Here is a 12,379-nt window from a genome sequence, read left to right as displayed (position 1 = left end):
TCCGGGTGTTAATGGTATAAAACAAGAAGCAGTTTGGGAATTCGGCTCAGTGGCATGTTGGGCTTCGACGATTTGGTGCTCTCCATAGAAAAGAGTGGAGATCAAGCGGTTACCACACAGTGGTTATGTGAATTTAGCTATCAAACATACTAATAATACTTGGATCCACATAACAAAAAATCTGTGTATAGATGCATGATATCAAAACTAAAATAAACTATACAAAAGAGCATACGAACCATTTGATTTCAATTTAAAGGTTAAACCAAGATACAACCAGTACCATCAACAAAACCCCAAATTCATCAACCACATTCATCAACATAAAACACCAAAATCCCAAAATTAAAAACATCTAAAACAGATCAATACCATTAGCAAAATGGATCAACCATTGATTCTTCAAACAAAAAAAACTAACAGTAACCATATCTCCGATCAACGGCCACCACCAGTTGGACACTCACGAGCAAAATGGCCATCTTCTCCACAGTTGTAACAACCGCCACCACCACCTCCACCACGTCCTCCGCCATAACCACCACCACCACCTCCACCACGTCCTCCGCCGTAACCACCACCACCACCTCCGTAACCACCTCCACCTCCACCGCCCTGACTACAATCCCTAGCCATATGTCCAGACTCACCACACTTAAAACATCCATTTCCACCGCCTCCGCCTCCATAACCGCCACGTCCTCCACGTCCACCGTAACCGCCTCCGCCTCCTCCGTACCGATCTCCACCGCCTCCTCCGTAACGATCTCCACCGCCTCCACCGTAACGATCTCCACCGCCTCCTCCGTAACGATCTCCACCGCCTCCACCGTACCGATCTCCACCGCCTCCGCCACCGCCACGTGTACTCCCCTGAACTGGCGCTTCACCAGGGCCAGTGACATCAGCAGCCTTGGTCCGTCCATCAGATCCGGTCTCCACCACGAACTCCACCGTCTCGCCGTCGCCTAAGCTCCGGAAACCGTCGGTTCTGATCGACGACTGGTGCACGAACAGATCTTCACCGCCGTCTTCGGGAGTGATGAAACCGAAGCCTTTGGTGTCGTTGAACCACTTGACGGTGCCTGATTGTCGATTGCTATCAGCGGCAGCCATTGTTGCGTGATTTTGAAGCTAATGAAACCCTAGAAATTGAGATGTATGAAACCCTAATTTGAGAAAATTCGGAGAATCATAAACCCTCGAGAATGTTATGTGAAGATATTTATAAACGGTCTGTATGGAATGAGGGCAGAATTGGAAATATGAAATGTTTTGTGATTGGTGGTCAATGAAACGGAGAATCGAATTTTGACGGTACTATTAAAATTGGGAATTTGGTACGACTGGTGGTCTATCTCGATATAATTTCGAATTTATTATTTTAGTTTTTTTAATAAAAGTTATTAAATCAGATTTGATAGTAAACAGAGCAATCGACGTTTGTTTATGTGAGAACCAAACATGTAAGTGATAATCCCACAAATACATCACTCGGTTAGCTTAGTAGCATCGTAGTTTATGTAGAGGAGGGATGGCAAAAAACCAAAGCCTGACGGGTATACCCGAAATCCGAAGCATATGGGCCGGGTATACCCGAAGCCTGATGGGTATGAGACGGGTATGGGCTTAAAAATGGGAAAAAAATCAGGTACGGGTATGAGATTTGGTGATACCCGCCTGATACCTGGCCCGATATCCGGCCCATTTACCCGAATAATGCTCGAAAGTATCATATTATAAATTTCCACATATATAAACTTAGTACATGCACTTATTACCTTCTCTATAGTAATAGGGTCTAGTCTTCTCTTTGCAAGAAATCATCTTTTCAAAATTATATTGGATATGGAAGTTAGCACCATTTATTATGTGGATGTTTATGCAACTAGGTGGCCCTAATACAATTAATTAATTAAGTCTTTTGATTTATTTTGGTATATGTAGTCTGAATACGATAAGGAAGTATTTAAACATATTTTCATTTGTTATAGTTATTAAAATTGTAAATTATATAAACATCAAAGTAAAAATTGCACATTTGTCTCAACGGGTATTTTTAAAAAATTAACGGGTATACCCGATACCCGACGGGTAATTATCAGACATATACCCGACGGGTAACGGGTCGGGTGACAAAGAATTACAAACGGGTACGGTTATTCGTTCGGTTATCGACTCGTTAAGGTGCTAAATGGTGCAGTTTTACAAAGTATGAAGTACCTTTTGTGACAGTTTTTATTCCCGACACTTTACAAGTTATTCTGGACACTAAAACATCAATTCTGCATGTTATTTCATTGTTAAAATGTTGTTTTATTGCTGAATTGTGCTGATTTCTGCAGAAAACTGCATTTAAAGTGTGTTTCGGGTACTTTTTAGTGCTTGTTTTAACTTCCGAAAAGTGTTTATGTTAACCCTTGTTCCTTCACTTGGGTTTTAATGTATTTTTTATGTTGGACCTACATCTAGGCCCTAAATCTATTGTCTAATTGTATTATGCAGTCATGCTGACGCAACTTGTCTTACCGGTGAGTTTACAAGTCGTTTTGACGCAACGCTTAATGTAATGCACATGCGATAATTGAAGTATAAAACATGCATGAATTCATATGTAAAGCAAGTAAGCATATACTGTTGACGTTTAAGCACATAATTGCTGGCAATAAATAACTATTAAAATAGTACGAAAATTACCGGTTTGATGCCAGTTGTCACTGGTAAGGTGTGTACTAGAGTGGTGAGTTAGGACTAGTTTGGGTGACGATAGGGATGTTGGTCTCTGGTGGTGGAGGGTTGTTATTTATGGTGGTCAGAGACTTGGACATGGTGTGATATATCTTCCATTTCACGAGTTTAACTAACTAAGCTCCTGTAGTGGATCAGATTGTCGTTCCAGAGCTATTTCTCTGGTCGTTCACCTTTGAAGCTTGGTAATTTGTTAGTGGTGGTGGTGCAGAAGGACGCAAAGTGTTAGGGGTTTTAATCAATATGGACACAAAGTGCTAGGGGATTTAATCAATAGGGACACAAAGTATTAGGGTTGTTGATGTCACACCCCAACCGATGGCGGAAACATCAGAGTGAGACGAAATAGATTGCTCGAGACATCATAACGCTAATATTTGTGACAGGTATTTAAATAATAAGTTTCATTCCATTTCTAAAGTGTCAATTACAAGGATTTGAAACAAATACAACATAAATAACGAAAAACAATACAATAAGTGAACGAACGATCTAGTATGTGAATGCGAGTACAACAGAGGTATGAGGGTGAACGAACGATCTAGTAGGTGAATGCGAGTACAAGAATGGTATGAAGGTTGGATACAATGTGATCATGAGTGTTGAGAATAAGGTCTCGTCATTGATAATTGGATATAATGTGTTTGCGAGTTGTTAAAGTTTGTATTAGGTCTAAAAGGTCTCCAAAACACCGAATTTCTCATGGGACGTTTTACGAAAGTTTGGTAACATGGTGAAAACACTTATATATAGGAAGTACCAGCGGCGTATCCACCATGTTTTGACCACGTTACGTCCATTTTGTTATTCGCGTCGTGTTACGTTCCATGTCTTACCATACACAGTAGTACACTCTATGGTCCTCATACGCCTATCACTATAATCCCGTGTGCACCCGTGATTATATTGATCGTCGCATGATCTGTATAGCTTGTACTAGTTGTGTATGAATCAGGGTATACATAATTTGAAAATAAAAAATGAGTACATATAAGAATGTATATTTACGTTTTAGTATGTATGAGACCAACGTAAGCGAATCCCTCGGGTTTCGCTCGCGCACAAGTACGAATGTATGAATTATGAGTATGAATAAAAGTATGAGCATAAGTATAAGTTTAAGTATGCATACGCATGTGAGTAAAAGTATGAACATAAAACGTATGGTTATGAATATGAATATGAGTATAAATAGGAGCATAAAACGTATTGTTATGAGTATGAGTATGAGTATGAGTGCAAGTACGAATAATAATGATTGCATATATAGTATTATTTGAAACATAACGAATTTAAGCATATGCACGTATAGTTGTTTGAGCAAAACGATGAGTTTATCAAATCAAAATAGATTGAGTTTGACTTGTAATGTAGAATCTAGTTTGTGGATGTCAAAAGTATGTAAAGCATCTATTGATTATGTGAGATGTGCTTTGTAAAAGAACGGAAATGCTACTCTTGTTTTAAAAGAATTTACGTACGTTGAAAATTGTCGGTTCCTACGAAGTTTTCTTGCCCACGTATTTTGAATTTAAATGACATATTGAGCGGTGTATAGAAAGTTATTTGTAAATAACAAGTTTGCATCATTTCAAAGGATCTTGCATTAAAATAAAAAATTTAAGGAAGTTCTCGTGAAAACGTTGATTCTTAAAAGAAATTTAGCATAATGAACTTAGTGATCGTTGAAAGGTGTTTTAGTAAAATGATTTATGAACACTGAAAGTAGTTTTAGTAAAACGATCCTATAATAACTATAAGATCTCATAGGAATGTGAGATAAGTTGGTTTGATTTTTGATTGAGGATGAAAGTCCTTAGTATAATGATACAATGTGAGTGCGTTTTAGTGATTACGTCAAGTATGAAATTTGTGGGCAAGAGATTCATTAGACCGATTAAGTTGATGGGTAGCATTTCGTTGTATTTTGAAAATCGGGAAGCAAAACATTGGTGGTATAACTAAGTATTTCGCGTATGTGATTTACGTAAAATAGATTATGAGATAAGGAATATGTTTGATAAAACAATGTATTTTGAAATTGGTATAAGGAGGTATATTGAATAATGATAAATGATTTAGGTATAAGACATGATCGGGTTTGTATAATAAAATATTTTTGAAGGAAAGTTTTGGTAACGATGACCTAGGGAAGGGAATCATCCCTAACTCGTTGGTGAGGTCGTTTTAAGAAAAGAGGGAGTGGAGTTAATCGTCAAGGTAAGGAAATCACTCCTATCTCGATGATAGGTCTCCATTTTGTGGTTATAAGAAATGTAAATCTAATCGGTGACGTTTTCGAAATCATCCATGTGAAATACGTATAAGTGTATGAAAAGATTTAGTATGATATGTGTGTAAGGAAATAATCTCAGAATAAATTCCAATTTGAAAAGAGAGAATTGCATCGCATACGATTGATAATAGTAAAACATAGGTTTGATTAAAACTTGGATGGTTCCGAAATGGGACTTTGACTAACCAAAGTGGTCGAAAAGTCTTTCGAATTTGAGGAGCGTGCTTTGGCCTAATAGGTGGAATACTCTCGCCGACAAGTCAGTTAACGGTATTTACCCTTCCGGTTACTACATGTCCTATATCAATCGAAATTTCGAGACTTGGCGGGTGTAACACCCCGTGTTTTCGAATGTCAAAGTCAAAGTCAAAGTCCAAGTTAAGTTTGATTTCTTTGACTGTAATTAGTCTATTTTTATGTTTTATTTGTATTATGTGGAGTAAGTGTTGTTAATCAAAGGAATCGAAGTAAATCGAACGTTTACTGACGTGAACCGATCTACGACATTGAATAGTAGGAAGTAACAATGCGATAAAGTCAACTAGTCAATAATCAAGCTAATCGAATCATCATCGAACTCGAATCTCGAATTACGCGAACTTTGGGTGTTATTATACGTGTGTGTGTGCCTTATGTGTTACTTGTGCATGTTTACTTTATGTTATGTGTGGTGATCAATCGAATCGAAACTCGAAACTCAATCGAAATCAAGTTATGATAATTGGTGGAGAAGAGATTATGCGAGATATAGATGATTGTATGTTAGATATAGTGATTGGGACTAAAAGTAATTTGAATAGGAAACTCTATCGTATTCGTATCATCTCCAATGGAAATCGAAACGTCAAAAATCGTCGCACCGAACACCCAAAACAGGCTGTGGATCGATCAGGCTCCTAGCCGATCGAACAGCCCAGCCGATCGGACGGACTGTCTGATCGAGCAGGCTGTCCGATCGGGGTGCCTGGCCGATTGGCCAGCCCTTTCCTCTTTGGGAAGCCTATAAATAGCCCTGTCATTGTCATTCTTTCCACTTTTGGAAACCCTCTGACTGACCAGCTCGTGCTCCCCTTCTTTTCTCAGATTTCTTCCGATTTCGGTAAGTTTTCATCCTAAATCTTGTACTTTCTTGATAAATACACGCTCCTACACCTTTCTATCCTTCAAATCTTAACTTTTAACCGTGAAATCATCAAGATTCAAGCATTCTAGGATGATGTCATCATGGTGTTCTTGAAGAATTTCATGTTTTGACCTCAATCCACCACGAATAGCTTGGATCTAACCGATTTCCACATAAACAAACAAAGATCTTCCATAGATCTAAACATTTTCACATAAATCCAAACTTTTTAAGAGGATAAAAGAGTTGAAAGAAATAACTACAAGTTTTTCTCAATCTTTTACACTTAATGCTTTCAAACCGGTAGAAACGGAGCTTGAATCCACTTGCTAATCACTCTAGTAGCTGAGCGGTTTGAGATTTGGGATTCTATCTACGAGGTTCACCGACTTCGGGTTAAACATCAAACTACCGTTCCGAACAGTTCACCGGCCGGACTTGGGTGATTCCTGTCCGAGCAGGGGAAACAAGTAAGAACGAAGGTTCTATGGTTCAGCTCGTTGTCAAAATACCTCAATATAATGTCAAGCAATCAGAACAACCAAGTGTTAGACGAACAAGCCGACCAGGTTAGGATGCTGACGATCGACCAGGCCACCCGATCGGCTAGCACATGGTCCCACACTTTAACAATTTTATGAAGTCTGGAATGGAACGAAGTGCTGTTCGATCGAACTACGGTTTGATTTGAATTATTCTTCGGATCATGAGATACTATGCTTCAACACTTAATCGATTTTCAACTCGTTCGACGTATTGGAGTGCCACCCGATCGAACATGCCCTCCGATCAGGTGACATCCTACCGAGGACTCCTCATTGAAGTACCTAACCGATCGGTTGAGCCGGCCGATCGAACGACCCGTTCGATCGATCGACCTGAAGGGTAAGGACACTTCAATGTTCTCAAATACTACAACGAAAACCTCAAAAGGACAAGCCATCATACACAAACACATCCTACTCAAAGGAAGAAACAATCCACTCGAACAGCCCAACTGATCGAGCCTACCGGCCGATCGAACAGGTCGTCTGAACGGACTGTCCAACCGAACGAACAACCCGCCCGATCGAACCTACCGTCCGATCGACCAGGCTGTTCGACCCATCAACACTTGTACTCATTTTACGCGTTGCTTATTGTATGCTATCGAACTATTCAGGCTAACCCTACTCTCAAGCGCCCCCTTCAATCCATCAATCAATCGCTGTGAGTATACTCGATCCCTTTTTTCTTTTAGCACTTTTGGGTGTTACATACGTTACCTATTTCAAATCACAATCGAACACACTACTCAATTATTTGAACGCTAACCATACCGCATGTATTACGTGACTAAATGAATGCTTGTTGTTATGTTTACACGTGGAATGATGTCTACCTGCCTTAACGAAGATAGTACTATAGTTTGGACTCAGCACCCGTTCACACGGGGGTTGTTAAGGACCATTACTTGCATGGATTACGGTGGTAATCATGTATTGCGAACTGCCTCGGGCAGTCAACCCGCAGTCATTGGTATCGATAGATCCATGTCGATAATTAACATGCTTCGTTTTCCTCTGTGTACATCTGGTTATGCGTAAACTATTCGAACTCTATTATGCTATTATCAAACTTGTATGCTCACCTTTACATTATATGTATTGACTTTATTTTAACACATGTGACAGGCAATTAGGATGCTTATCTGCTAGGAAGGCGAGCTAGGAATAAGCGTCTAGAGCATAGTTGTCTGTAGATCATGCAGATCGCGCCTCTAGAAGCATTTGAACAATATTTATATTTTTATTTAAATCTGAGTTGTCGGAACAGTATACTTGACTAGATGCTTATCTGTAATAACTTGTTTTATTATTTGGGATACGGTATGGGACGTATTATTTAAACTAAATAGTAATGATAGTTGTTATGGAAACTTCTGGACAATCTGTTTCGCTCAGTGCCATGCCCCGATGATTCCGCCATCGGTTGGGGTGTGACAGCGGGATTTATAAAAATCAAGGAGTGGAACTAGTCGACAAGGTGCGGGTTTCACCCCTAACTTGACGATTTCGTATCATAAATGTGGTTGGTACTCGTCGGGTCGAAATTTAATTTCAACACTTTGACGAGGGTCCAGTGGTCCACTAGAATTTGAAATTTGAATTTCTCCATCAAGGTGAGGACTTCACTGCTAACTTGATGGTGAATTTCATGTAAAAAGAAAAAGTGGATGGATTGAGAGTTGTTCATCAAATTGTGGGTTTCACGCCTATTTTGGTGAAGTCGTCTCGTTTGTGTATTACGAGTGGTTTCGATTTTAGTATAAACGTGTAAAAAGACGTTGGTTCGAAATAAATAATAACAAGTATAAGCACATAAAACATTTCAAGAAAGTAACACGTAAGAGACATTTCAAGAATAGCACATAAAGATGTTTCATAAAAATAGCATGTGAAGCAAGTATGGTCGAATTTGGTGCTTAACTATAGACTAGGTCAAAAGCATGGCAATTTTCCTAATTCCCTATAGTTATGGCTCTGATACCAATCTGTTACACCCCAACCGATGGCGGAAACATAAGAGTGAGACGAAATAGATTGCTTGATACATCATAACGCTAATATTTGTGACAAGTATTTAAATAATAAGTTTCATTCCATTTCTAAAGTGTCAATTACAAGGATTTGAAACAAATACAAAATAAATAACGAAAAACAATACAATAAGAATACAAGCTTAAAGTGTGTATCTAAGCATCCTACTAGATTCCATGCATCACCAACATCATCGCTAAACCTGCAACATGTTTTAAAAGTGTAGTTCAATACAAAAGTATAGGCGAGCATACAAGTTTGGTGCGTAGTATACAAGTAATAAAATAATAAGGAACAATCCACATGGAAAACCTAGTTATTAAGATTACCGTATAAACTGGCATGCGATTTACAAGTCAACGCTCTGTTTACGCAAGTATGAATGAATAAACCTAACATGACCTCTCGTTCATGGGTTGTGCGTTACTCCTATAGCGCTATACATGTTAAGTGGAGGCTTGTACGAAGCTAATGACAAGTTCATCACATAAGAATCACCCAGAGAACACGAATCAAGCATAACAAATAGTAAGCATGTAGCATGTATTGTATATAAAAACATGTTACACCCAAAAGTGTGAAAACGGTAAAATGGGTCAAGTATACTCACAATATTGCTAATTCTTCCGATTATCCAAGTGTTGATGAGTGTATGAGATTGGGAGGACCAATGTATAAGGGTTAAAGTTCAAGGTATGTTTAGAGTCGAGATTCGGAATTTAAAAGGAATATGGAAAGTACATATGCAAAAGTAATCATCTTTAACACATAATGTTTTAGATGATGTAATCAAACACCTTGACAAATGAACACAAATTCTTCATCAAAGGTTCGATTATTTGGAATATACATATAAGTGGTATGTAGTGTATATTATATCATATAGGTCAAGTAGGAGGTAGGAGGATAAATCCACCATTTAGGAACCTCTTTGTATCATGGAAGTCATGTAGGAGGTACGAAGAACAAGTCTTCCATTTAGGTACCTCTAGATGTTCACCACTACACTTGATGTTATGAACATTCAAGGAAGGTCATGAACTTACAAGTAATAATGGAATAAGAACAACTAATCTAAGAGAAAACATCAAGTAATGTGTGGATTTTCAAGTAGGATAGCCCAAGCAATCCTAAATCACACATTTATCAAGCTTAAGGCTTAAACATCACTTATGGGTTAAACCCTTGACCAAAACAGAAAGTTTGTGAGGTTTGCACCTCTGATTTTACATGTCTCAACCTTGTTTTTAAGCCTAACTAACCATAGATGTGGTTATAAGCATAAGTACATAGGGTTGAGATGAGTTTCCTCAAGTTTAATCAAGCTTATCAAAGTTTGAATCAAGAATAGAAAAATCAGCCAAATTTGGAGCCCTTTTGGCGACATTCCAGGGCCTAGTTTTCCAGGGAAAACCCATGGAAACGTTCCTAAGGTTAATCCAAGCATGTAGTTAAAAGAATCAAGTGAAACGGATAAGAAATGAGTGAGTTATGCTCACTTTTGTGTGAAGGTATCAATCTGCTCGAACTTATGGAATCAGCTGTGATTTGGAGAGAGTTTGAGAGTGTTTTAGTGTTGCAAAAGTGGTAGGGAGGCTGGTTATAAGTGGTATTTATAAGAGGGAGGATTAGGGTTAAGTTGGGTTGGCATTTAATACAAGTAGGTGAGAGTTTAAGTAATAAAAAAGATAGATAATTCAACAATATATGGCTGAATTGCAAGGGCTGTTTGGCAGCTTTTATATATATATATATATATATTGGTTGTTTAAATGACGTATTTTATATATGGTTAACATGTCATACAATGTCTAGTGTGTATTGAACATGTATCAAGGCCTAAAGGTATATTAAACATGAATTAAAGTAAAAGTAAAAAAATATGTTATGCATAAGTATGTGTAACAAACCAATATAACAAGTATGTACGGCATGTGACTTGAGGTAACAAATAAGCGTAAAGAACATGAATTTGCGTCTTTCAAAATGTGACCAAATATTTGTTTAAGAATCACGAACACATGGTAGTTGTTTGCGAGTTAATCTTCGTAAGTATGCATTAAGTATAAACAACATGAATTTCATATAAAAGATCAATTTTTTTACTATAACTGAAGTCTAGGATCTACAATGGCTTGAAATGAATTACGATTACAAAGGAGACGGATTTCCGAAAGTAGAAATATACGACAAGTTTTCTAATTAGAGAAAGTGCGGAAAAGCAGGGCGTTACAGTCTCCCATCCTTTAAGAAACTTCATCCCGAAAATTATTCAAGAGGAAGACTTTGAAAAGAAATATTGTTGTTAAAAAGAATGATTGACTAAAATTAAGATTTTGAAGTTTGAGAAGTGTTGGGAAGGATGTATAAAATCGTTGAGGAATGAAGGGATAGGGTTGGGGAAAGAGTTTGTTCAAAATAAGTTTTGAGACATTAATCATAAGTAAAACGTGTATGTGTGTATAGGCAAAGTGGGCTTAAACTAGTTTAAATAATCCAAATGGAGAGGTATTTTAAAATATGCTATCTAAGAAAGAAAACTTTCGTATAAAATGGTATGCGTTTTGATGAAAAGCATGGTCGCTTCTTAGATTGTAAGAAAGCTTTAAAAGCAAAAGTATTTTAGGTTTCGAGCGTTTAAGCCAATTTCTTGCAAACGAGGTTTGTATAAAAACCAAAGAATAACTAGGAACAACAAAGGTATGAGAGTGAACGAACGATCTAGTAGGTGAATGCGAGTACAAGAATGGTATGAAGGTTGGATACAATGTGATCATGAGTGTTGAGAATAAGGTCTCGTCATGGATAATTGGATATAATGCGTTTGCGAGTTGTTAAAGTTTGTATTAGGTCTAAAAGGTCTTCAAAACACCAAATTTCTCATGGGACGTTTTACGAAAGTTTGGTAACATGGTGAAAACACTTATATATAGGAAGTACCAGCGTCGTATCCACCATGTTTTGACCACGTTACGTCCGTTTTGTTATTCGCGTGATGTTACGTTCCATGTCTTACCATATACAGTAGTACACTCTATGGTCCTTATACGCCTATCACTATAATCCCGTGTGCACCCGTGATTATATGGATCGTCGCATGATCCGCATAGCTTGTACTAGTTGTGTATGAATCAGGGTATACATAATTTGAAAATAAAAAATGAGTACGTATAAGAATGTATATTTACGTTTTAGTATGTATGAGACCAACGTAAGCGAATCCCTCGGGTTTCGCTCACGTACAAGTACAAATGTATGAATTATGAGTATGAATAAAAGTATGAGCATAAGTATAAGTTTAAGTATGCATACGCATGTGAGTAAAAGTATGAACATAAAACGTATGGGTATGAATATGAATATGAGTATAAATAGGAGCATAAAACGTATTGTTATGAGTTTGAGTATGAGTGCAAGTACGAATAATAATGATTGCGTTTATAGTATTATTTGAAACATAACGAATTTAAGCATATAAAACGATCAAAAGGTTGAGTATGTAAAAGCGAACAATTTAAGTGAAATTATCGTGAGATATTGACTAAAACATGTATGATGATATGCACGTATAGTTGTTTGAGCAAAACGTTGAGTTTATCAAATCAAAATAGATTGAGTTTGACTTGTAATGTA

At 37.6% G+C, this 12,379-nt stretch overlaps 1 protein-coding gene across 1 annotated transcript; it reads right to left on the bottom strand.

Annotated features, from left to right (window-relative positions):
* Nucleotides 1–218: 218 nt before the first annotated feature.
* On the bottom strand, nucleotides 219–1,208 carry LOC110921075 (cold shock protein 2). Its single transcript, XM_022165342.2, has one exon. The coding sequence runs from the start codon at nucleotides 1,114–1,116 to the stop codon at nucleotides 439–441; it is 678 nt and encodes a 225-aa protein (XP_022021034.1). The 5' UTR covers nucleotides 1,117–1,208; the 3' UTR covers nucleotides 219–438.
* Nucleotides 1,209–12,379: the final 11,171 nt, after the last annotated feature.

This window comes from Helianthus annuus, chromosome 17 (genome assembly GCF_002127325.2).
Source record: "Helianthus annuus cultivar XRQ/B chromosome 17, HanXRQr2.0-SUNRISE, whole genome shotgun sequence".
Lineage (NCBI taxonomy): Eukaryota > Viridiplantae > Streptophyta > Magnoliopsida > Asterales > Asteraceae > Helianthus > Helianthus annuus.
This window is presented reverse-complemented; position numbering and strand designations above follow the sequence as displayed.